Here is a 27,519-nt window from a genome sequence, read left to right as displayed (position 1 = left end):
CAAAAAGATGTTTCCAGCAAAGGTTGCACAGCTTCTAGAATGACATAAACTACTGTTATCGATTTTACGTTACTTTGTTTCTTTTATCGAAATACCAAGATCACTTTCAGTTTAAACGAAATCACTATTTCTTTTTCAATTCGAAAGATTCCAATTTCTACGTAAAAGAGCTTGACGAATGTATTGTGTTCTTTATATTTTAACAAAGCGTAAAAATATGTAACTTTGATGTACTCTGATACATTAATTCATAGTTAGTAACTCCTTTCTTTTCTTCCTTACTTTCTTCGTGTGATCAAAACACTAGAATTACCAAAAAGGTCAATTTGACTTGTTTGAAATTTATTTTTGGAATTACTCGATTATTAACTGTGACTTTGCCTACAACACTCGTGGACAATTATCAAAATAGGCAATTAACCGTACTTGTAAATTAATTTGTCCTTTCCCTACCTAAATATGTATGTAGTTTAATACAAATAGTAATATATTCACTATCGATAGTTCTAGTATTAAATTACGAGGCAAAGAGAGATTATACTTTCAAGTGTTGTTTGATCCTTCCTTTCGTATGAGACGTTAAAGTAGAACCTGAGAATTGATGGGACTTGAGAAAATTTTAGCAAGGTTTCAAGGTAGCAGTAAGTTTGAAAATATTCTCAGATCCATGTACTCCAGCATCTTACTAATGTGTTCAAAGTTCCATTTGCTCTGACATAGTTGGAATTTTTCAATCCCCATATATTTTAACATAAAGTTGTGGAAATGGTTGGAATTTATTGTTGGAATATTTTCTGGAACTGGTAGGGTCGACAGACATAGTATGGCGGTGTTTTTTTTTTTTTTTTTTTTACATTTACCAAACTTTTGGGCTAGGGATAGTTATAGTGTGTGCTGCACAATGATTTTTCACGAGGTACCTACTTCAGTTCGTGCGACGATAAACATTCGTAAGATGCTTTGTTTATTTCGTGCCTGGTCTGTGGTATTACATGTATGATCGAACGTAAGAACTTTTAGTTCTTTAAGTTTTTAAGATAAAGTGTATTAATAAAGGTAAAACGTCATGTGACATCGGAACAATGGTATACGTTCCAGATGACTCTGAACTCAAGTACTATGAAGATACGAGCTGCGAGCAGTATAAGAATACTTATCGTGCAAAGTGTTGGTATATTTAAAATTTTAATTCGTGAAATTTCGACACATTCAAAAACAGAATTTAACGTGTGCCTAGAAAAGTAACGAAAATCTCTAAATATTTAACAGTAAATATTTCAAGCACAGCAAACGGTCTGAAACATGCATAAATCGAAACAATCACCCAAACGCATATTGAAATTGCAGTCGGTCGACAGTAAATATATAATACTTAAAACTTTCATTCTGTACCAGGGTCTGGAAATATTGTTGTAAGTCAATAATTACAAGTTATTACTTTCTAGAAATTATTTGCGAATTGAAATGTACGTTAAATTAATTTGAAATTTCTTCCAAGTTAATTACAATTGTACGTGTAACGGAATAAACGATACTCGGTGGTTCTATGGTAAATTAACAATATAGTATTTAGCAAGAAATCTAAATGTACCGCGGTGTTTGAATATTAAAGTGCGGGACTGCATATGCATTCCAGTTTCGGTTTAAGGGTTGAATATGATCTGCTGGCTCAGAATCATAATTGTTAGTGCTCACTGAAACTTCAGCGGCGATAACAACGAAAATATTTTCCGGGTGTAACGACGCGTATATCACGTCGACCGGAAGCTCTTTTTATCGGCGTGCGTGCTCCCAAGTTGGCCGGTTGATTTCGAGATTGCACCGTGCAACGAGTAGCTAACTATATGCAGCTTTGTATCGCGTAGGTGCCACGTGTTACTTCATATAATAGCACGTTTAAACCTATCCACCGTGACTTTTTTAAAGCTCCTCGCTGATACACGATCCGGTTATAATCGAAGAGCTTGTACCACGCTCGCATCAGATACCTAGTAATGGGCGTTTAGGTACCGTGTTTCGAGTTGTCCAATAGCCCAATAAAGATTCGAAACGAAATGGTGTTTTCAATTAGAAAGCCTGGAATTCCATTTGGAGAGTTTAACAATTTTATTTGTAAAAGTTCCGGAAGCTTCCGAACGATTATTTACTTCCATTTGGAAAATTGAACAATTCGATTTATACATGCTCCGAAAGCTTTCGAATGATCATTCACTTCCATTGAGAAATCCTTGAATTCCATATGGAAAGTTTAACGATTTAATCCGTAAATGCTTCCAAATGACAATTTAAATTCATTTGGAAACTCTTGAATTCCATTTGGCACGTTAAACAATTTAATCTATAAATGTTTTGAAAGTTTTCAGACAGTTTAGCACCCTTGCTCCAAAATTAGAATCGTTTCGAGGATTATTTCAATTCAAAAATCCTAAAAGTACGTTTCCAAAGCGAGCATTCACGAACCTTGCTCTCCACAGATTCTATTTTAATTCGAAAATCCATTTCCAAAGCTTTGAAAATTCTTCGAAAATCTCGTGGCTCTCGTAGGAAGAGTTACGACAAGTTTCGAAAACCTGGAAACTATTAAAAGTATTAAAAACATTAAACGTTTCGAAAGTTGTCGAAACATTCAAAGTTTTGACGATTTTAAAGCCCTTGAACTTCGCGGGCGAATAAAAAAAGGTCGTGGAAGCCTTAAAGGCTTACAGGGCTCGGAAGACTTAAAAACTTTGCAAGTATCGTGTGCTTAAAAAACTTTCAAGTTCTTGAAAACCTTAAAAGTTCCCGTTGACACGTGAGTGTCAGCGAATCTCTCCATTGACGTTATTTGCTGTTAACAACCGATGATGCAGCTACTGCAGTTTGCACTAATCTCTCAACGCCCGTAAGATTTATCGAAACAATCAACTCATCCGGACCCTCGAAAACTTTTAAAGAGCCCTAATTTCGACTAACGCCCAAAGTTAGTCGAGTTTGGGAACTTCCGGGACTTCCCTCGTAAGTTTGAACGAACTCGAAGTGTCTCACGCCCATCACTAGCTATACTCGAGCGATTTATTGCTGGGAAATTCCGCCGTTGCTCGAGTGGGGAAAATTCAATGAGCTTTCGAATTTATAGAGATTCACGCACGTGTTAATCTTTCCTGACCGTAACGCGGGAGCACGGATTTCTTTTTCGCGCATGCAAATTGTATTATTCGGGAAGATTTATCGTTTCGTCGATCGACGAAAATCGTGTTTGCACGATAATTTTTCTCCTTCCCTTTTTTTTCTCTGCTGCTGATATTCTCCACCATAGTTAGAACTCGATTTTTCCGTTCCTTTTATACGAAAATTTTTCTTTTAACACATTTTTCTTTTGCACCTGAAAGTCTTTTATGCACAAGCACAGCGATTGAACATTAATGTAGATACTGATCTGATCTTGTTTAATAGCCACGATCCGCAATAGATAATATTTACGAGATATTGTAAGTGCTTAACAAGTGTCACAGATATTTTAATCTTATTTCTTTGTTGTAAGTAGCATTAACGAGTAAAGAGGCCATGTCTCGCTCTCGCGAGAAAAGTGGCACGATTGAACAATTTTCAATTATTGGTGTGTACGGTCATTGCGTGGAAAATTGTACGGTAGATTATCGACAGAAGTGTCGTGAATATTTAAAAATTTTTATCTAAGTAGAATATTGAGAAATTGAATGAAAAATTTATATTACAGAATTACGCGATACTTAAACGTATTAATCCCATTTAGATAATTATTACCAAGGATGGTTTAATGCTTCGAATCAAGGGACGTTACGAATCAAGTATTATCATTTAATATTATTACTATTGTCTCATGAATGTTGCGATTATCCTCGAAATTTTCGCTCAGCTTAATCTCCGATTGGTTTATTTCGGGATTCGAAGTATTCGACGCAGTTCGATACTAATATATTTAATTGCGATTTGTGTGTCTCGTTTCTCACAAATTGGTGATTCGTTTCGTAAATTAAACATATAAATTTCCACGGTAAAGTCGTCATTTTTAAAATCCCTTTCTCCTCAAAAATTCTTCTATAATGAGAAACAAACCAGTCGGATATTTTTTCGGAACAAAAATTACCTCTAGATATTTCACTCGAATATTTCGTACACTTTTGCAACTCGAAAGACCATAACCTACAAACCTGAAGTCTTGAAAATTTTCCACGCTGCGATACGACGCTCCGTTCAATTCCACGGCGACCGAGAGTCGCCTTTCGATCGCGAAAGATCAACTCGCGTCACTTTTCTCGCGTGTGTGCGACACATTGACATAAATGTGGACTAATACGTAGCAATTAATGCGAGTAAAACTTTGAACACCGAACGAACGATCCGATGATACAGTGTCGTGTAAAAAGTCACCTCGATGGGGCTCCCCTTTTCGTAAAGGAGAAACGACACACGTGCGTCACGAGTTAATTGAATTTATGTTGATTCCATGCGAGCTTCCCTTTCAGCCGTTTGTCAGTCGGCCGGGCTCGATTGCACGAAGATTTTGATTCCGAAAACGAAGAGGCAAAAGACGCGAAGGAGGGTGGAAGAATAATAATGAGTTTGGTCAACTGTTTGTCCGTTGCTCGGACTCTCCATTCGCTCCTTTGCAAATGAACCCATTTGTATTCAGCCTTACGACCAATTCGTCCCTCCTCGATATCCCTGCCCGGGTTCTCATTAAATTTTAGAATGCAAAACGATGCGCCGTACTCGTAGGTAAATTATTTTCAATATGGCGAGGTGATTACGCGCCATCCACCCTCTCCCCCCACCCCCCGTGTTTGCGGGATGTTAGTAATTGAAAATCTATTTTATAGAGGCGTTAACGCTCTGCACGAGACTGCTGAATTATTTGGTAAACGAAAAATCGTCTAACGATGGAATTTTTATCGATTGTTATTTACAGGATAGAGTTAAGTTTTAATTAGAATTGTCACATGTTGGATCAGGCATTTGTAGGAATTGTAAATATTACAACGATGTAGAATACAAGGTTCTTTAACGGGGTAAATTGTGTAATAGTCTGTTGCAAATTTGAAATCAACGTGTTGGTTAAGACAAATTAATTTAAAAGGTCTGAGATTCGTTCAGGTTCAAAGTCTAGTACTTTCGAGTGTAAAATATTCCACGTTCAAAAATCAGTATACAATATAAAATATTCGTATTGGAAGTCGGTCTGAATCGAAATCCAGAGTTCAAAGTACAACAAAAATTCAACTGTAAAAGTGTATAACGATAGTAGAAGGTTCTAATTATTATACAATTTTTATGAAACATAGTAAAATATAAGAAATAAGAGATTTTTCTTTCAGTTGCGAGAGGTTAAGTTTAAGGGGTGAAACCATCCCCGAACATTTCACTCTGTTGATCTTGATTTTTAGCTAAAGAAAACACCTTTGAAAATTATTCCAAAAAATCAAGGCAACACAATTTGAGAATGTTTCTCGTAAAATGATAAATTCGTTTTTATCGAACGATTACAAGTCACATGATGCGTTTTGTGCTCGCGTGTACAGGTGCACGATAGCAGATAGAAATCCGTAGGTTTATTCGTGCTTGATGCACTGCGCGCTACTTTGTTCCGTAAAATTGGCGGATAAACGCGGGACAAAACAAAAATGGGGAACGGAGCGAAGGAGAGAACCCGCGATAGAAATTCGAGCCAATTTATTCGACAATTGAAGCTTCAATTACTTTTCCGCTCGAGCTGGGTATAGTTGAGTTTTTTCTTCGTCGATATTCTCGTTTTGCCTTTCGATTCTCCTCACTGTTTTTTCGTTCCCCGTCAGACATCGCCCACCATTTCTCCTCATCTATTTTGGATTTTAGACCATCATCGATACCGGCTTGGGTTTTGCCTCGCGAGCCGCGAACGAATTTTTCACTGGATATTAAAACTCTATACCCCCTATCACGATTCGACCATTTATCTCGGCGGAAATTTCCTAGTTTTCGGGAAATCCGATTCTTCTTTTTTCCTCCCTTTGAACGTCGTTTTTAATATCACCGCGGATCCAACAGAGTTTACACCAGTGAACAGTAATTTATTTGATGAACTCAAATATTAACGGGATTTTCGTGTGTATTTGTTGCGTAAAGTACATAGGAGAATCTACAGGGTTTATTTACTTTTTGAGAATTATTAGTCGTTCGGTAATTAACGATTTATTGCTCCTCGCTTTTATTACAGTTCGTTTCGATCGATTCAAAAAAATCCGATCAATTTTTCTCCCCTTCGCAGATGTATAAAAAATTATTTAAAGAAAGTCTCCGTTCGAATTGAACGCTCGTGATATCTACGTCGCACTGTATATTTCCAAATGATATAATACAAAATAAGAAAAAATATAAATAAGACAAACTCCAGTGATCGATCTACCAAGATGACATATTTTCGCGTTCCATTTCCATCGTGGAGCGCCACCTAGTTCAGAAAAACATACCGTTCTACGCCATTGCGATATACTCAGAAGTGGGTGGTGATCAGACCGACCTTGGCCAATAACGTTGCAAAGCACACAGAAATACGAGTAATCCTATGAACATCGAATCTGCATAAGAATCATAGAAGCCGTTGATTCCGCCGCGTATGCATATGCAGCCAAAGAAACACGGTGCAATGTAATTCCAGGCGGTACTAGGGAAATTATTCAGTACAGGGAGACAATCATAGGGTACCGCGATTCTATTACACTTCCGGTGCCGTTTCATCCCGGTGGCGTGTAACGGGCGTCGTCTCCGTTTCACAACAGCCGCGCGCGTTAATAATTAATTCCCCTTAAAATAGGGGACGCGGCTTCTCGCAGACGAAAGCCGTAATGCAATGGTTATTAACGATCCTGTTGTCGCGGAGCAGGTCGTTCGAGTCGTCACGCGTTACATAACGACGCGACAATCCCACGATTCAATAACGCGACTGCATTGGCGTAACGTCGATGCGTTTACGTAAACTGGACGATCGATACTTATTTTTTGGCACATTGGTTACGCCTAGATCTCGTTACGCGACTCACTGCGCAACAATACGACGTGTTCGCGCTTTCCACGCGTTCCTTGCGCCCAAATATTCCGAAAGAAACGACCCAGTTGCATTCTTTTTCGAGAAAAAGTTTCGAAGAGCAAGTGGTCGAGGAAACGGATCACTCGAGAGCGAAGAGAACGCAACGGCGAGTCGATACGACGGTGTGGTGGGGGTAGCCGCTCGGTGTCCTTGAGCGGCCAATCAATTCGGCCGTGACTTCGTTTCCCCGTGAGCAGGAGTGTGTTTCGTTGGGTGGAGTTTGGAACGTTTCTAGAATCTTTTTTCCAATTTTGTTTTGAATGTTTCCTTGTGTAACTTTTGGCTACTTTCAGTGTCCTTTGGAAGGTTTGTTCACGTATATTGATTTATCATTTCTGGTAAATGGTAACTTCTGCTATTGGAAAATGTGAATACGCAACGGTTGACATCGTTCATGTTTTAGGATACATTAAGATTGGTAAATTTCAGAACGAACAAAGGTCATTGTACACTTTTTCCTGTTATTGGGAATAAAATCGTCGAATAAAATTGCAATAATTTTCGTTCCGTCACGAAAAAGAATTCGATCCAATTTCGAGCATTTCCTAATTGTCTCATCGTTCACGATCAATTTTATCCGAGTATCGTTACCGAACACTATTTCCGTTCCAATTTGTCCCTTATCTCCGATTTCGTTTTCTGAAAAATTGAACGTCGACCCGTACGCCTTGGACGATCTACTTGAATGGGAAAAAATCGGCTTCTCCGATACGCGATTCGAACACGGATCTTTTGTTTTGCCGGACGACTGCTTTGCCAATTGAGATACCCCTGGTTAAGGTCGATCGACCCTCCCCGCTCCCCCCTGAACCAAATATTCAAAAATCGCTGTCGCTTACATACTGCTATTTATCTTCTGCGGGAATCTTGCTGCGACGGCCTCTGTAGAGCCTATCAGCTCAGGAAGAATGGGCAACGATCTCGGAGGATCGCGAAAGATCAATTCAAATGCAGACTCTAGACTGGAGCATTCGTTCATACGACGATCATGATGGTTCGTGAAGCCTCTTCGAAAGTTCGAATCACCGAAACTCTTTGAATGCGCTTCTATATCCCTCTATTCCCTCACGTATTGATCTTTTCAAATTTCGTTTGAAATGGACAAGAGTTTCCAGCGATATTACCCTGTGACGTATGTAAATATTCTGTATTGTATTACAGTGTTCTATCATTGGAAAATTCGGTCATAAATACTTAGAGATATTTATTCGTAGCTTTCGTTGGTACGATATTTCAAATAACTTTGAAACTAAACGTACACGTAGCTTCCACTGTCTTTAAAGAGTATACAGATCGTTATGATCGTGAATGCAATTTTATAGGTACTTCATATCGCCAATATTCGTAGATTAATTTAATTTACTGCAATTATAAAGTAGGAGACCTTGTAAACTTCCTCACTTGTGAGAAAGTGATTCTATGCTTCGTTTACGGGTGCAAGTAATAATGCAGTCGATTTAAGAAGCAAATCGAGCGATATTTATCGACTGTGTGTGCAATTTGGCACCGAGTCAGGATTAAAATGTCTCATCCAAGTGGAAACGATGTAACCTCCAAGTTACACTCGCGTAAAGTGGAACGAGATTCCTTCCTCGAGAATTATGTACAATTGTTTGGTCATTGCGTGCAGTTCGTTCGATCAATGACTTTCAAGGTGCATTTTCATTGCAATTGTGCATGAAGACTGCAACACGGATCGAGCGTGTTCGTGCAAACCCCGCTTCCGTTCCGAATGACCCGAAATGTTAACCGAGGATCGATCGAGCCCCTTTTTCGTTTCGAAGCTGGGTTAAGTTTGATCATCGACACACTGACCTCAATTTCCTCCGCTCAGCAAGTTATTCGTTCATTGGGAAGGTCTGTTCTCAGGTCGGGAAGAAAGCCAACGCGAATCGATGTTCTGATTAGACTAGTGCAATAATTCAGCTCTAGAGAGTACGTATCGAATCGTTTCACTAGTTTTTGTGCATTTCTAGTATGCTTGCTCTAATAACTGTGAAGATGTTCGTACGATCTAGATGCACGTGAACATAGTGTACGTTTGGTCAATTGTCCAGGATTTTTTGTATTAGTTTTCTGTCATAAATTGAAACCAGTTTAGGCAAGGTTGGTATGTTTCAACCGAACGTAAAGTCTAAGAAAAGTTTGAATAAACTATCCCTGGATGTTGAGAATATCAAAGTTCACGATAGGATAATTTATTATTAATGAATTAATTACTTTTTATCCTTGGATAAAATTTTTATCTTCAATCCTTTGAGATTACTAGGCTGGTAGGAACTGGAACGATTCGTATTGAAATTTGCACCAGAGTCTTTGAATTTGAACAAATTTTGATCACCGATAAATTAGTTTCCAGTCAGGAGAAGGTCCCACAAGATGATCACTCTGCAACTCGAGCAGAAATATGCAAAGACGTTCTATCCTCAGACATTAATTTGCTAAATTATGGCTTACACAGAGTCGGTGGATATCTCCTGTAACAGCGACAAAATGTCGCTACAGGAGTCTGTAATTTTAACAATGTTTATGAAAGCGCCGAATTTTCGTTCAAAATTTTCTCTGTTATTATTCCTCGCGAAGCACAAGTGTAAAATAATCTTTTTACAAGCGACGAAGTATCCTAGAGTCTCTCGAGTGGAGACGTGTACATCTATCAGTTTGATTGTCACTCCTTTTTTTCGGTGAAAATGAGACACGATTTTTTCGTATAAACGTTCCATTAAATTATACATTCTCCATTTTGAAAGACGAAATGACTTTCCGAACGAGCCGATAAAATTAATTCCATTCCACGAAACCAAGGAAACTTGGACCCTAGATCGAAATTTCCACACACATCCTTTATCCTCGTATCCGATCGGAGTCTCCGTGGCATCGTGATCGGGGCTCGGGTCAACGAGGAAACAATCCTCGGGAGATATCGGTGACAGGAGCTCGTGAATTGAAATCGACGAGGTAGATGGTCGAAAAACGAACGAGTCGAGAGACACCTAACCCAGTGACGGGGCGCTTACGACGCAATGGACACTGGGAAAAGGAAACATCGGAATCACGAAGTCGGACGTTTCACGCTCGACTGCCGCGTCACCGGTTATCATCTTCATCCGCGAGAAGCTTCCAGCAGTTTCTACCCCTGTTGTTTCCTCCGTGTTCGTTTCCCCCGGCGCAACAACCTTTTAAGAATATTCTTCCCGGCCGCTTCCTCTACCAGCTAGCCATCCCGTCGGAATTTAATGTTCCGTGAAACGAGGCTCTCCTCTAGCCTTCCGAACCCGCGACCGCGTCTCCTTTATCATTACCCGCGTGGCTCCGTACCCGGTAAAACGACACCGGGGATTTAGTGACAAACGCTCGCTAATAGAATGTCCTTTCGCCAAGCGTATTGCGGCATTCTGGCATTGGATCGTGTTTAACTGTCGTGTGAACAGCGGGACATTCCGTTGGATGTTTCGACAATGTGGATCGGCACTCGTAATTGGCCCCGGGTTTTAGCCGGATCGGGCTTGATCGAGGTTGAAGGGATTTCCTCCAACAGCTATGCAACGCAGGACTGTGCAGTTCTAATATGTTTATGAAAGCACCGTGAACGACAACGCATCGTCGAAGCATCTGGCACGATCGGTGCCAACGTATCGTTGAATGCAAATGTTACTCCGGGATTCTGCAGTGTTGATACGTTTATGAAAGCACCTGACACGATCGGAGAACGTATCGTAGAGACTAAACGTTGTTCCAGGACTTTGCAGTGTTCAATATGTTTACGAAAGCACCTGGCGCGAACGGAAAATATCAAAGTATCGTGGATTCTTTTACGGATCGATCACGGGACAAGTGATTTCTCAGTTTCGTTTCTCGACATTTTTCAAAAATTAATTTCGAACGTTTCGTGCTAAAATATTCAACTATTGTTCAGACTGACTCTAAAGACAACAGTGCATACGTAGAAGTATTACTTTTACGGTTTTGGGGGGGATTGAGTGTATTAACCTTTGCACTCGAAGCTTCTTTGCTACCAGTAACATTCACACTCTCGTGAAAATCCTTTAAGTCGTAAAATTCATCCGGAATGGAACATTTTTATATACTTCGCATATGTACGTTTACATTCTGCAAGAACGTAATATTTAAATTCCAATTCGAATTCCAAATCTCGAAGTTTTTCCGGATAGAAAATAGTTCAGTGAATCAGGTGGCGACCGAGGATCTCCTCTCGAGTCCAAAGGGTTGAATAAATCCTCTTGTTCTTGGGAAGCTTCTAATTGCCCTAGTGGGACGGTAGATGGTGTCACTGCAGCGGCGCGATACAGATGCGCGAAGTCACTATACTGTTGATCTCTGGGACGAAGGATCTGCGCCCTTTAGGCATATTTTGTCAAGCAACGTGTATGTTCATTGATTGCAATAAAGGAAGCAATTATTGTATTGTTCCCATTTTCTTTCGTCTGTACACGAGACTGCAAGAGCTGCAGTGGATCAATCGTGTTAATCATTTGCATCGATCCATTGTAACGTTTACGTCAAAGATTGGTTCAATGTAAGAGACATTAGGTGTAAAAATAGGTATTGAAAGTATTATATATTAAATGTACATTGATTGAACCGTTCTCACTTTTACATAAGAAACGTGTAATCGATCGAAATTTGTCTCAGTGGAGTTAAAAGTTGTAACAAATGAGCAATTCGTTTAATACGACTCGCGTGAAGTGTAAATCCGAATTCAGAATTTGATTCTCTTTCGAGAAATCGTAATCGTAAGGAAGTACGTTAATTCCCGCTTTCGAGTACAATTATTCCGCGATCACTGCTTCGCTTGAAAGCGGGCAGCCATTTTTATCTCGGACCGAAATACTAGACGCTCAGAATTAATATGTAAAATAGGTCACAAACAGGTGACTGTTTCGCTTGAGAACGATCGACATTAAAAACTGATAAATTCGATTAAAGTCTAAACATCGGGATCAAGTTCTATTTAATCCTGGTTCGATACTCGAAATACTTTTCGACCACCATTGGCCTGCTATTCCAATCGCGAAACTTTTCGGTGCCGCGTTTCATTTATCTTCCGCTGGCAGATGCAGCCGCTTCTATTCTGCAAAAAATTACGGCGCGCCGATAAATCTGATTTCCGTCGAAAGTTTTCTATGCGGTGGTCGTTTGCAATTTTCTGTGATTTGTGGAGAAAAAAATAACCTCTCTTTTCGTCGGGGCGTAATCATGATCTCTCGTCAAGGTCTCGTGGGAAACGATAGAATGTTTCATACACCGCTACTCAAAAGTCTTCGGATATGCAACATTGTTAACGAAACCAACACTTGATTTATATTATGAATTTTGACCTACTATTGTTACCGTAATGTAATTATAGGTAGGTGTTTAATTTCAATTATTTAGCAGGGGAATGATCGATATAACAATTTAATTATTAGGAATACAGCTTCGTGCATTGGAATCAATAACAATGGATATTGACGTAAAGCATTTGCGATCAAGCGCTTATGGTCATTCACAGAACTATCAAAATAGGATAATTTAAATCAAAATGCACCTTCTAATTTCATATATTCTTTGATCGAGCAGTCGATACAAGGAAGCTATTTATTCAAGGAGAACGTTATGTAAAAATGTATCATTAGGTATAGAAATTTTTGTTGTTTTATTTTTCATAATCTCGTACGTATTATTCCCGTACTATATAACCTACTATGGAATATGAAGTCTGACTAAAATGTCCGACTCAGTACCATTCGTAATTTCTTCCAAGTGCAATCTTTCTTTCTTCGTACAATATAATATTAACGGACAAATTACCCGATTCGAACTTATGGTTAATCACGATACGTGCCCTCGATTTGGGATCAAACTTTTCCCTTAATTGCTTCGATTTTTGAACTTCAGTGTATTATACGTAAAAAGAAAAATGAGTTTCGGGTTAGCGAGAATGTGTATCATTAGTAGACAATGTCGAGTAATTTTTTCTCGGCCCAACATTTCATCCAAAACGATCCGTAATTTTTTCCGAGTGCAATCTTTCTTTCTTCGTACAATATAATATTAACGGACAAATTACCCGACTCGAACTTATGGTTAATCACGATACGTGCCCTTGATTTGGGATCAAACTTTTCCCTCAATTGTTTCGATTTTTGAACTTCAGTGTATTACACGTAAAAAGAAAAATGAGTTTCGGGTCAGCGAGAATGTGTATCATTAGTAGACAATGTCGAGTAATTTTTTCTCGGCCCAACATTTCATCCAACACGATCCGTAATTTCTTCCGAGTGCAATCTTTCTCTCTCCGTACAATACGTCGACGACTAAATTACGCGATTGAAACTTATGGCCCTGCTAACGGAAACAGCGAGTAAAGGGTGGTATAATTCCGTTGGTCTCGTTGGAAAATGTCTCATGACTCTCGTACGTTAATGAATACTCGCAGCTTCCAATACATAAACACTCGTCGACAGGCACGCGTTTGTATTTTAAACAATATTCGGGCGTAATAACGTAGCGCTTTTCGACAGAATCGATTTGCCGCGGGCGCGGAAACCTCTTTGCTTATCGAGATTGGCGAAAACGATGATGACACGTTAAAAATGCTCGCGCCAACCTCCATGCTCTAGATAGTAATTTCCGGTAAAGTCGTAACTTGTTTGCGTGCTCGCAGCAGCGAGAAACCGATTTCCCAGCCGCTGGAAGAATTATACGAAACTTCGTGCGGTTGCATGGAAGTTCGAAGTTGCAACGAAAGCATCGAAACGTTTGTATCCGATTTGCATACCACGCATATTTGTTTAACCAAATATCCCTTTTTATTCATGACTCCGATCGACGAAGAACACTGGCCGGAGGATTGTTTATTAAAGAATAAAACGATCCTCGATATCTCTTACCTTGAATTTCAATTACCATTTGCGATTGTTTACATTTTTATTTATTTATCGCATTCTCTTGCATCTCCCCGTTCGAGAGTAATAGTAATAATCGAAGTAATTAATCAACAGACGTTGAACAGCAGAAGAGGAGAAACTTCTCAATTGTTTCACATTCTTCGTAAGTGCAACGATGCACCTCCAAAGTGCATTCTCTTTATTCATTTTTTTTTTCTTTTCTTTTATTTCTCCTTATTGTTCCTTGCGTGACAGTACTCGATTAAGAATTTTCTTAATGAAGTCATTGGTCCACTAACCTTGCAACAACGACTATTATTTATTTTCCAATCGAAGATAATTAAAAATTACTTACCATCTAAGATTTCATTCGTTGAACGTTTCTGATTTCGATTCAAAAATTCTGAGTTTCTACTCGCCTACACGAACTGATCTCGGTTTGGAAGGTACAACGTGTACTTGTATATTAAAAAAAAGGAACAACGAAACATTACCGTAGGATGTAATCGTCACGAGACGGGGAGGAAAGAAATTTATTTTCATCCTAGCGACCCATCCCGCACACTTACTTCTATGAAGTGAAACACTTAAGATACTTTTTCCGAAAGCCACGCCTGAAACCATAAAATGAGCGTTTCGTCGCGTCCCTTCGACGCCACGTTAATTACTCGAGCTTTACGAGTCGCGTCGAGACGATGTAAAAGGGGATAGTGCGTCGCGCGGACCATCCCTTCGAAAGATGCTCGCGATGCAAACTACAGGCCGACATTTTTCCAGCTCTCCTTTTTCCTTTTTCTTTTTTTTTTCTTTTTTTCTCTTTTTTCTTTTTTTTTTCATTCCGCTTTAACGCCGTAGCGACGCTTTGATCTCGCCCTCCACGCGGATCCATTTATATCGTCGCGATCCACGATCGAGGGTGAACGGCGTCGAGGTGTCTCCACCTCGAATTATAAATAATTCATTACACGGTGCCATCCACTTCTATTTGTAATTCGGATCCCGTGTAATGAGGATTTCGCGAGGTATCTGCGATTTTGATACGCGTCTGACTTCGAACGCAAAATACGACTCGTTTAAAGGCGATTCGGAGTTCGTAGTGTACTTAAGAAGGGTGTGGATCGATCCTGAGCGAAAGTTTAGAAATTTTTTATTCTTATACCGTACTCGATCTTTTTTTACGAACTTTATGCGATTTTAATAACGATAGTGTTATTAATATTCGTTCGGGGTAGGTTCAGTTCTTTACGAAGTCAATGATGAGTATATATTATATTAAATCGTACTTAATGTTTTCGATCAAAGTCTATTCGATTGTAATAATGGTACAGGGTTGTTTTTAATGTTCATTCGAGATACTTCCATTCATCTACGAAGTTGATGTATTTATTTATTTATTTACTGAACCGTATCTAATTTCCTCTTACCAAGATGTTTTCGATTATACTCTACTTTAATAACGACAAAGCGATGTTATTAATATTCATTCGCGGTGTATTTAGTCTAGAAAGTTCGCAACGCTCATATTGAACGAGAGAACGAGGTATAAATAGGAAAGAGAGAGAGAGAGAAGGGAATATAAGAGGGCAAGGGAAAGAGGATTGTCTATGATCAGACCGCGTGTCGTAATTGTGTAACTTTTCGTGCATGTATTAGTTTAAGAGCTGTCTTCAGTAAGAGTTGTTCAGTTTAAGAAGAGTATTAACGATATACACTAATTTAGAAAATTTCATCTAAGATTATTCAGTTAGCTCTGAAAGATTAAAATAGAAAGTTTCTACCAACACCGTTCCCAAAAAATGATATTGTGTTAATTCTTTTGGGTCGAAATTCACTCGTTTTATAATTAAATTTAATGCACGTAAAAATTTGTTCTCTTCTATTGTAATCGAATTTTTGGTATAGAGTGCAAGTTAAAGAAAACATTCTTACGAGTGGGACAAATTGATTTACACATTTACTGCTCCTATTTAAGTGCTCTTAAGAGCCAACTCTAAAATTGGGGAAGCGCTTTTAAAGAATACACAACGTCTGGTTTTTAATTTATACCCATAAACTAAACGAAACTATCCCCAAAGACGTATATTTGGACGAAAAACAAAATTTATTTTGCGTTAACTTGAACTAATGAAATTTTTCGTGTATAAATATCAATTACTCAGTTTATACAAATTTCTGTCGCATAAATCAGATTTCTTCGTAATTGAGTGATATAAGGGACACGGTTACTTAGTCAAGAACAACATTATTGTATCAGTCAGTTCGGTCACTTCAGTTTGTATGCATTAACGAAATACAGAGGATTGGATGACGAAGAATACAATTAGAATGGTTTCATTTATTCAAGGCGAAGTTTAAGTTTGAGAAAAAAAGCTAACGAAGTGTAATTGGTTGCCAAAAAAGGGAATCTCGCATCAGTAGTGAAGTTCTGTATGAAAATCAATAAATTTTAAAACGGAGTTCAATTTTCAGCATCTCTGCATCGAAATATTACCAATTGTAAAAAACCATTACGAATAATATTCCTTGCATAGATTTTTAACTTCTGTCCCCAAATCGCACGAAGTTACAAGCTGTCGATTTAAAGATAACTCACCTATTTACTAGCAGAAACATTCGAATTTGATACGTTATAATGTTTGGGTACAGATCATACAAGATGGTGTTTCATAATTAAATCAAGTTCAAAATCCAAAGAAATGATCTTCAAGATGTGCAAAGGAGACGAAGCACAGTCGAATCGCTGCTTTTAAAGCTAATCTTATTACCGAAAGGTCGCGAGTTAAATTCATTATTAGTCTATTATGTGAACAGGACCGTGGCCATGGAAATCGGAGTTAAATTCGTTATTAGTCTATTATGTGAATCCCAAATAGTTCCAATCGTAGCACGCAACCCTGATCCCGAAGTTGAAATTATTGACTGCCTCTACGGCCGAGATTATTGAAACTATTAGTTTAGAAATTCTTTCGAGCAACTTAAAGGAGTTCTTAAATACAAGATATCCGTGTGGTTCCTGATCCCCATCGTTAATGCTTCTGATCTGTACACTGCAACCAATCCCAAAAGAAACTTTTGGCTACCTCATCCAGACCTCTGCTACCTACATTATTGCAATCATTAGACTCCTCAATCCCATCCTCAGGATTTTACAAATTCTCTGTAATCACTTTCAAATCAAAGAAATTCTCAAATCTAAAGAATCCACGTCTCCTAATCTCGATCACTGACAATTACTCCAATCTGTACTCGTCAACCTATTCCAAACTCTCGATTTGATCGATGCAAGTATCATATTCTGTGGTCGGAGAACTCCTGTTCGTAATACCAAGGTAAAGAACGATGTCCGTGTCATCCGATCGTTCGATTCGGTGCAATAATCGTTAATATTTCCACGTGTTCTCACGCGGAGCCGTCGACCGGCGACTTTTTTCCACAGATCGCCTGCACCGCACGGGAAGGACTTCCCGCAACTATACCATCGGTTGGGCCCTGCATCGATGATCAACTGCGTTACGACACCAACACCAACGATTACGACTTCGACTTCGACGACGACCATCCCGGTAAACTTCTAGTTGCGCAATCCGTATCACTCGAACGACCTCACACGCGACGTTATCCTCTTATCGGATACAAGACGTAAGCAAATAGACGAAACGACGCGGCGTCTCGAGGCGGTGTATCCTCGATCGTGAATTTTCACGCGGATTTGGGAAGGGAGTACCGAAAAGGGCCAACTGCCGAAAATAGAGCGAGATTATTTGGAGAGTATCCTGGAAAAAAGTAACGCGTACGAAATATCGAAAAATTTGGAAAAACGTCCCTCGGACGAAGGGTCGAGAATTCGTTTAATTAATTTTGTTATTGGTTTCGAATAGGTCGATCAATAATTTCTTCCACTGACAACCATCGATGAATCGCTAACAGGGTGGAAAATTATTTTCGCAAACATTGTTTCTCAGTTGCTGTTACGAAAATTTGCAACAATGTTTACCCGGCTATTGTTGCAGGAGAAGAAATTATTAGTTTCCAGAATGGATTATTGATTTAATTAAACGAACGAATTCAATGCTACATTCGTACGTTTCGTATCTCGACAATGGTCTCGATTTTCAAATTGTCGGAAAACGATCCACCGTTGAATAATTACAGTAGATGGAATTTAACGATCGAAAGATCACGATGTGATGTACAATTACGTGGAATAGTTTTTTTTCCAGGATAAAAATAATTTTCTTTTTGGTAATTCGCTCGTTTGGTACTGTCAAACGCAATCGATTATTTTTTTCTTTTTCCAGGAAAAAATAATTTCATTTCTCGTCATTCGCTCGTTTGGTACCATCGAACGTGATTAATTATCTTTTCCACGAAAGAAGAAATGTTACTTTCTGGTAACTCGCTGATTTGGTACCACTACCACGTTGCAAGTACTGTGTTCTTTCCGCTCATAATCGAACGCGATCTATTAATTTTTCGCCGCGTTCTCGCGGTCGTAGTTCCGCGGTTTCGGTTTCGAAAACAGCCTAGCCGTTCCGTCGTCGCTTCCGGTTTCCCTTCCCAGTGCATTCAGACCGCCCGGAAGTGTCTCGTTTTCCCAACCGGATGCCGCGAAACCCGCTGAATCGCACCTGACCACTTCCGGCCGCGCGTATAGTACCCTTGCGTCGTCCCTCTTCGCAGGTCAGCGCGCTTAAACGTCGTCCCCGAGGTTCCGATCGTTTTGTTATTTTTATTTCTATCCGTCTCGTCTCGGGCGTTGCCAGCTTCAAAGAGCATAAATCGAGCAGAAAGCCTTCCCTCCCCCCTCCCCCCTCCGTTTTATTGCCGTTGGAAATTCAACGGGAACGTTGCTCTTATTTTTCACGAATTTTTTTTTTTCCCCCCCACCGCTTTGTTTCGCTTTCAAAAGCAATTCATTTCTATAAAACGATTCGCGGCGGAAATATGGGAAGGTTCCCCAAATTGGACCACTTTTGACGATTTTTTTTTTTTTCAAATTTTCACAATTACTAACGAGAAAATCGAAAACGTTTCTACCGATTATTCGTACGTACTTGTCGAACGATACGATGGAATAATGCAATTCTTCCATCGAGCATATTTTACTATTTATTTTGAGAAATTTTTCGAACGAGTTATTCGAATCGAGGGATCAGTCACTCGATTCGGATCCTCGTGATTACGCAAAATGGTGAAATTTTGTACGCGAGTTATTTAGTTCTTCAATTGTACACTCGTAAGATAGATTTTATATACACGACGTCGGTGTCTCGTAGCGGAAAAACTTGCACACCGAAACTTACAGCGCTCGCAGCTAGTCTATCGGTTACAAGGAACGCGTCCAATCTCTTCTTCCACGCTTACCTCGCATATTGTGCGAAACCAATCATCCAGTTCTGTTCTTTTCATTTTTTATCCACTTTTAACGTTCGAAACACACCCGCGGAACATTCGCGTTTCCACGAAGTACGTTGAGATTGCAAAATTTCGGAAATAAGTCGAAAGTGGAGATCGAGGTCGAGCACCGAGGTCCAATTTAAGCAACTCGACAGGTCGTTGAATTTCTGTCACGTATTCCCGCGGTGATTCCCCAGCTTGAAATATATTTCGGCGATTTGATCAAATTACCATAGTAAAAATATACAAAATATTCGAATTACCCCCCGAGTCTAACCGTATTTAAGATTTCGTCGCAAGTTTTTTCGCGCGATGTACAATTTCAATTGAACCGGGCCGTGAAAAATGCAAATTTTATCTCCGCGGTAGCATAATGTATCGCGGAAACGTTGAAAATACACGCGATAGAGGGACGTTATTGCACCGATTTCGATTATTTGTTAAACGGTTCGAACGAGGCAACCTTCCCCGCAGCAGTCTTCCGTTGTAATTCGCTCAACGTTTATTTTATTCGAGACGAGTGGATTAACTCCTCGATACGTTCAATGTGAAATCAGTTTCCGAGATAGTTTCCTACCGGCGCGCGGGAACGTCGACGTTCACGATTGATTTGCGTCATTCAAGCGCGCAAACGAATCGCGTTCGTTCACGAGATGCGATTATTTTCACTGTTAATCGCGTTTCTAACGGTTTTACTCAGCGTTGAAAAACGCCCGTCGCTCCGAAGCGCCGGAAGATTCGTGCTGCTTCCGGTCTGGGAATCCAGCGTTCCACGAGAAATCGACGAGTTCCGCTCGGCATTGTCGCCTCGAAATGGAACTCGATGAATTGAATATCGAATTGTCACCGATACGTCGTGTTGGCGTCTAACCGTGCAATCGGATGGCTGCCTCGCGAAAAGAATCATCGTAGTGCTTATTCGTCGTTCCACGAAGTTGTTCGAAATTGTTCCCTCGTACTGTTGTCGAAGCATCGATGTACTCGGTGCAATCGTGGTTCGTGCGGAGCGATCGGAAATATAATATGTTAATGGCTTCCTGGGAGTATTATTTGCTCTTGGAACGAGGAACTATTGAACCTTCTGTCGAATCATTCTTGGTTTAGTGAACTTTTATAGTCGAAGACCGGCAGGAATTGAAAATTAGTCTTCAGAGATGGACCAAGTGTAGAAGAATTACGCGCGAATTAAAAATTTGCGCATTTTCTGAGAAAAAGAGAAATTAAAAAATTCTCTATTAGTTTTTTTTACCAGAAGTTCTTTGGATATCATGTTTTTCGAGAATGTAAAACTTTTGAACCTTTTTTCGATTTTTGTTTATCCATTCAAGATTTTTTTTATTAAATTCTTGTACTCGAAGGTGAGCAGGGTTCGATAAATATTTTTCACGGATACACGTAGCGTAAAGAATTACGCGGAAAATAAAAATGTTTATTCTCCACGATAGAAGGTATAAAAAATTACTTTAGCATATTTTAAATCGAGGTTTCGTTCTCGAGATATGCGCAATTACATTTTCCGGGCGCGACTTCCGGCGCGCGCTATTTGACTGTGAAACATCGTAACGCGCGGTGAGCGCACAATTTTAATTAATTTTTTACTCGTATTAGTAATATCTCTCTGTCTCATTTCCCCTGGAATCGTACTTTTCTTCCACTTTCGTATTTTATAATTTTAAATACATTTAAAAATTGCATTAAAAGATACACGGCGCGTACAGTATTCGCGTTAGTTTCTTCCTCCTAGAACGAGATACACACAATGTTAATATATTATTTAAAACATTCGCTGCTAGTAATGCATAGTTAATCGGTGGAACGCGTGCGGTGACGCCTCCCCTATCGTATTATATTATTTATAATATAATTTATTTATAATGTAAATAATATATTATATCAAATCGTAAATAATATCAATCTTCCATACTTGCTGCTATGCCACACTTGCCATTGGTTAGGAGACTTTACTTCTCGAACATACCTAACTAATTATCATTTTCAAATTCTCACTTATTTTCTCATAACCTTTTGCTCATCGACTATAATTCCGGTTACAATTATTATACACATGGACCCACATCTCTGTCAAGTTTCATCCAAATCGGTGAGTTCCCCCTCTACGTAATACCAATCACGTGACTACTCTGACCAATACGGTGCGTCACGTTTGAAATTGTGTCAGTAGAGGTGGAACTAAGCTACCGACCAATCGGACCCACATTCCTCAGCCATGTCTTCTCTCCAACACTGAACAGTACACGAATTGGTGTCGTGTTCGAATAACAATAATCCGTTGCTACAGCACGCCAATAATAATTCAATCCCCAATCGGTTTTGCTCGACGCGTTAATATCGTAAATTATCGGAACAGTCTGTGTAAAAAGAAGGTTCAACGGTTACCCCTCCCCCTATCCACTCACGAAGCCTCTAACATGAAGCCACGTGACACAGTATTACGGTGCCGCGGGAAGGCTACTTCCAACGAATCTTTCAGCGACGATAACTGCTCGGAGGTCGTTCAGATTTTCTCTGAAATATTCTTTTTATCCGACATCGCCGTGGGCGGCCATTCGAGGAACGGCTGACCAGGACTCTTTCGTGCGGTGCGCGTCGAATATTGTCTGTAACCAAGAGAGGGAGAGAAAAAGAGCAAGAGAGAGAGAGAGAGAGAGAGAGAGAGAAAATGAGTGGGAGAGAACGGTGTGGGTGAACGTGATATAGACGGAATCGTTTCTGTCGCCTTTGTCGTTTTAAAGCGCGCGTCTCCGCGCTAGAGACACCGTAGGAAGCCTATAAAAGTGCTCCACGGCAGCGCGGGATGTACGAAATTTATGAGTAATTATTAATATATTGCGACGCTCGTCCTGTTAATGTTAAGTAAGCGTTACGTCGGAGGAAAGTTCTACTTGAACTCGAGAAGAAGAGCCGCGAGTATTCCAACAGATTCGAGGGACACGAGTTTTTTTCTCGGCACCGGAGGACATGTCCTGACAAGTGAGTACGTATTTGAAATTTTGTATCTCGTTGGAGGGAGCTCGACCTCAGTCGTTTCTATGGGTTGATGACCGTGCGAACATTGGATATATAAAGAAATTTTTATCATTCGCGAAACGGTCGCGCAACAGTCACTGTGCCTAGAGATGAGTCCAAGGAGGAGGACTTTTGTGGTAGATTTTAGTTTCTTGCAAGTCACGACTGCTGGAGATCTGTATTACTCTAACTTGGATCTCGATATTGTTTTATACGTAATTAAGATCTATCTTATTGTCTGACCTAACTTGCCTAGAGATAACTACAGAGAGGACTTTCGTAATACATTTTATTTCGAACCACCATTGGTGGAGATCTGTATCAATCGTCATTCAGGTTTGATTTGAATATAGATATTGTGTACACGTAACCCATTTTATTCCTAAGTTTGACCTAAAGTGGTCGAAATGTCTCCTGAATTTGAATTTTAAATCTAGACTATTTAGACTATCATCTAACCAACAGCAGTCGTCTTACCAATTCAGGTTGATCTTGGATCTAGATCTAGGACTGATCCAGAACTATGGTGTCTCTAATTCGTGTTTAATTTGGATCTTTCCCGTAGCTAACCAAGTTATCTTATCCTTAATTTAGGTCTATTCTCGGATCTAAGCCTCTCGTGTAACTAATCGAGAACCCAATTAAGGTTTATCTTAGGTACACACACATAGCTCTTTCGAAGACCTAACTCAGGCCTAGAGAACTTTTCAACTTTTTCTGCTAAATTTTTACATTTGTTTTCATTCCGTTGAAACATGTATCGACATTTTTGAGCAGTAGAGTATTTTTCTTAGAATATTTATTGCACCGAGGTTCAAACTTTGAACACGATCTAAGGGTTTCAATGCTATTCGGTGTAAATATAATTGAACGTCGCGTGAAAGTGTCACTCCCTCGAACATGCTGTCACCGTTGTCAGAGATCCTTCGTCGAGATCGTCGAACGACGTTCCAGCATTTAAGGTTCGTCGTTTCGATTCGATTGAACTTTCCTCCGAATCCCAGTCGAGCGATCGGAGATGATTCTTCCTTCTCCGTAGAGAACACTCGCGTATTATTCCTTGATCCATCACGCAACGCGCGGTTCGTTGAACCGTTCATCTCCGACCGCCTCGCTACAATATTCGCTAAGGTACTAACGAGACGTTCTTCTAATTAACGATTAGCCTCAATGCGATATCAGTCTGTACATATTGTTTTCGTTGTCGTTTCTAATAGTCTGTGACTTGCACGTACAGAGATGAGGCGAATTTTTATTCGAGCAATATACGAATAAAAGAAAAAGAAAAAAAAAAGAAGAAGAAGAAGAATCATATAATAATATTATATTAATTTATTCAATCGACGCAAGATATATATATATATATATATACATTACTGCTTACGAATCATCGATCCACTGCGACAAAAATTCATATTTCTTCGCTGGAAGAACATATTCGCTAATATATTTTTATGAAAATATTTTGCGTCGTGAAAATTTTATTTATTATCGACTCCTCCGGAATAATAACATCTTTTATCGAACGTACGCGTAACTAGTAGATAAATTTCTTTTTTGGTAGCCTAATATCGTTCTACAATTCGAACGAACATTTTTCTCTCGTTTTCTTCAACAAGGAGTTATCTTTTCGCGTTAATCGAGAGATTTTTTATCTAGATAATAATTTCGCTCATCTCTGGCAGCAAAGAACGAACGGACGCGCGCGTGGTCGAGGTTTTTTTTTTACAAATGCAGACTTTCGTCGGGGGAGAGCGGTGTATTTTACGCGTGCCCTGATCAGAGGTACGATAGAGTCGGGTAAAGCGAAAACAGGAGTACGGGCGGCGCAGACTAATTAGAAAAATGGCATTGTAATCATTCGTCTCGCTCGCGGTCTTTTGAATACGCGCTCCTCTTGTAATCACGTGCTCGCATATGCACTCCGGCACACGACACGTATCGCGTATATACCCGAAACTCAAATTGCACGCGCACGAGCAAAACCTTGCTGCTAGACTTACCTTGTAACGCGAAGTTTAAATAAACTATTAAAAACGCAATATTCGCCAGGAGCTCTATTTTTTACCGGTTTTAGAATCCCTTCTTTCCTTCTTTACAGTTCCACGACGCTAATTATTTCATCAGATTCCTGTTCAATGAGACCACCGAAGCTAGTCACACGCTGACATTCTTTTTTTCTTTTTCGTGGTTTCATGTACCATCGTTACCGTTATTCCATGTTCTTTGTTAGTGGATAACAAAGGGATTATGTTCCTCTTGTAGAGGGTGTTTCAAGAGGAAACCGAATCTTTGGTAAGTAATTCTGAATAAAAAACAGTCGTACGGAGTACGAGTTTTGGGTCACTCTTTTCTTATTTATGAAAAATAGGTAGTATGGTTGGAATAGGGTAAGATAATCTTTTATTTTTCTATGATTAATTAGATCGAGTGACCAAGAAAGTAGACGTATCAAGATTGAGTGAGACTCTAGGAGTATTGTCTCGCAGGACATCTTGTGAACTGCGAACAGTACATGGAAGGATAAAAAATTTTCGTACCTTCGAACTTCTTTCGATTGCATTTGGATTGGATACAAGGTGGCTTTGGAAAGTCAAGTTAAATTGTATCACAATTTTACAGATCTAGCTCGAATTATATGCTTTAGATTATTTGTAAATTTAGCTCGGTTGATTATCGACTCATTTTAATTCTTAAATTTCTATTCTCAGTGTTGGTTTAGCTATTCATGTTACGACCCAGAAAGATCTTTATCAGGTAAGGAATTTATTTCAGACTTAACACAGGTCCAACGTCGTTATCTACATATCTGGTTCGGTTGAAATCGGACAAAGCTGACTTAAATTCTTAAACTTCTTTTCTCAGGTTACTTTAGCTCTAAGTCGTATTAATGTTGCACCCTGCTCTTGGCTGGAACTACGTTCGTGGCTCCGCAGGATTCTTACTTTATCAGGTAAGTAATTTGTCTATATAATTCACCTTATAAACGTAGGAGACTGGAAATATTTTGACACGAAATGTATGCGGTTTAATATACACTTGTATTATTGCTAATTGGAATGCTCTATTATTCGAACATATTCGACTAAGTAGTTTTTACAAACTTTACAATGCATAGAAGTAGAATCATCGTATCAGCGGGAAATATGCAGAAGAATAAACATATGGAAGAAATAGAGAAGAATTAATACGAAGACGATAATTTATTGGAAACCATTGTACATAATTTGGCATTAAAAACAGACGATAATAATTCAGAAAACAACGACGAACACGAAGATGAATGCTTGTGTTATCTAGGGTGAGCAACCAGAAGAATGTTACTTAATCGTAGTACCTTTTGTTTCTTGACAATAATTGTTCTTATGTAGAATTCTACGTAGTTTATTATATTCTACATAATTTATGAATTGATGTGTTGATATGTGTTAATGAAGTTGATATGTGTTTATCTTTAACAAAAATGCAATTGAACGACCAATCCTATTCGTTGGCAATCTATCATCTCTGCACAGTAGTGTCAACAAATACGATCACCTTAACCAATAGTACACTATCCCTGGTGTGTACAATTGCCCTAGCCACTAACAAAAATGCAATTGGAGGACGATGAATCCTATTCGTTGGTAATCTACCATCTCTGCACAGTAGTGTCAACAAATATAATCACTTTAACCAATAGTACACTATCCCTGGTGTGTACAATTGCTCTAGCCAATAACAAAAACGCAATTGAAGAACGATGAATCCTATTCGTTGTCAATCTACCATCTCTGCCCAGTAGTGTCAACAAAGACGATCATTTTAACCAATAGTACACTATCCCTGGTGTGTACAATTGCCCTAGCTACTAACAAAAATGCAATTGGAGGACGATGAATCCTATTCGTTGGCAATCTATCATCTCTACACAATATTGTCAACAAATATAATCTCTGTAACCAATAGTACACTATCCCTGGTGTGTACAATTGCCCTAGCCACTAACAAAAACGCAATTGAAGAACGATGAATCCTATTCGTTGTCAATCTATCATCTCTGCCCGGTACTGTGAACAGATAGGACCACTTTGGCTAATAATACACCACCGTTTGAAATTGTCTCGGTAGAGGTGGAACCAATCACGACTACTCGGACCCGCTTCTCTGTGCCCGGTCTTCTTTCCATCTCGGAATAGTCGCGGAACACGGCGTGTCGAATCGTTCTTCGTTTCGTCGCGTAACAACTTTACTTCGAAAAAGAAACGAAGGACCCGGTCGTGTATCGCTCGTCACAGTCCCCGAGTTCGACAAGTTTGCGAAATCCAGTTGCGACGGATGCATGGACGTCGGGTGAATGCAGTCGTTTGCAGGCGCGCATTCACCCCGACACGGACCATTCACCAGGCGCACCAGGAAACGGGACCAAGCCGAGGAGGACGTCTTATCGCGCGACAAAGCGTCTAATCCGCATACCGATTTCCGGCTCGGTAGTTCCGACCCCGGGATCCGTGCTCCGTCGAATATATCCGACTTAACGATTGCAGATTATTGAATGCAAATTGATTCCCGAGTCGCTGCCGGATTCGGGCGTCTCCCCAATTCGTTGTCCCCTTTCCAGTCCCCTCTGCACCCTCGGTCCACCCCCACTGCGATTCACAGCTGCGCTACGATTGCACAGGTGGTTTTCGGGGCAAGTGTCGCCCCTCGTCTTTGGAATTTACTTGGAAACATTTGTCCTTCGATGGTACGGATCGAAGTCTCACGTTGTTACGGGACGTTGATTTAAACAATGCATTGCAGAAGGGTGGGTCGGGTGACGATTATCACGTGGCACGGTTTTCGGTTTATACGTGTACTTGTACTGGGTAACGTGAATCGAAACGATGTACTGTACGGAGATGGAAAGATTGCTTTCGGTTCGAGTGGGTGAAAGGAGTGCGAACAGCGTGGATTTATGTTTGTGTGATCGTAGGTTTCGAGGAGGGTGATCAGAGTGTACGATCTGGTACAAGTTATCAGTTTCAAGATGGAGTTTTTTTTTTTGTTTATACGATACGTTGGTTTTGAGAAGGAATCTTCCTTACTTATGATCTGGTACAAGTCATCAGTTTCAAGATCGATTTTCTTTTATTTATACAATAC

At 39.7% G+C, this 27,519-nt stretch overlaps 1 protein-coding gene across 3 annotated transcripts in view; it reads left to right on the top strand.

Annotated features, from left to right (window-relative positions):
• The window catches only part of Tmod (tropomodulin), a 124,899-nt gene extending 107,295 nt beyond the window's left edge, over positions 1–17,604 (top strand). The window contains exon 11 of one of the 3 annotated variants that reach the window (XR_012992827.1): positions 17,408–17,490. Coding sequence is in view for 1 of the 3 variants with exons in the window: in XM_076317099.1 (XP_076173214.1) it covers positions 17,408–17,472 (65 nt within the window). In the remaining 2 variants the exon portion in view is untranslated. Of the gene's footprint in view, positions 1–17,407 lie in introns of all 3 variants that reach the window. The other 2 variants (XM_076317099.1, XM_076317106.1) reach the window with 2 other exon arrangements.
• The last annotated feature ends 9,915 nt before the right edge of the window (positions 17,605–27,519 follow it).

This window comes from Ptiloglossa arizonensis, chromosome 7 (genome assembly GCF_051014685.1).
Source record: "Ptiloglossa arizonensis isolate GNS036 chromosome 7, iyPtiAriz1_principal, whole genome shotgun sequence".
NCBI classification, from domain to species: Eukaryota; Metazoa; Arthropoda; class Insecta; order Hymenoptera; family Colletidae; genus Ptiloglossa; species Ptiloglossa arizonensis.
The sequence above is the reverse complement of the archived record's forward strand: the minus strand, read 5'-3'. Positions and strand labels throughout refer to the sequence as shown.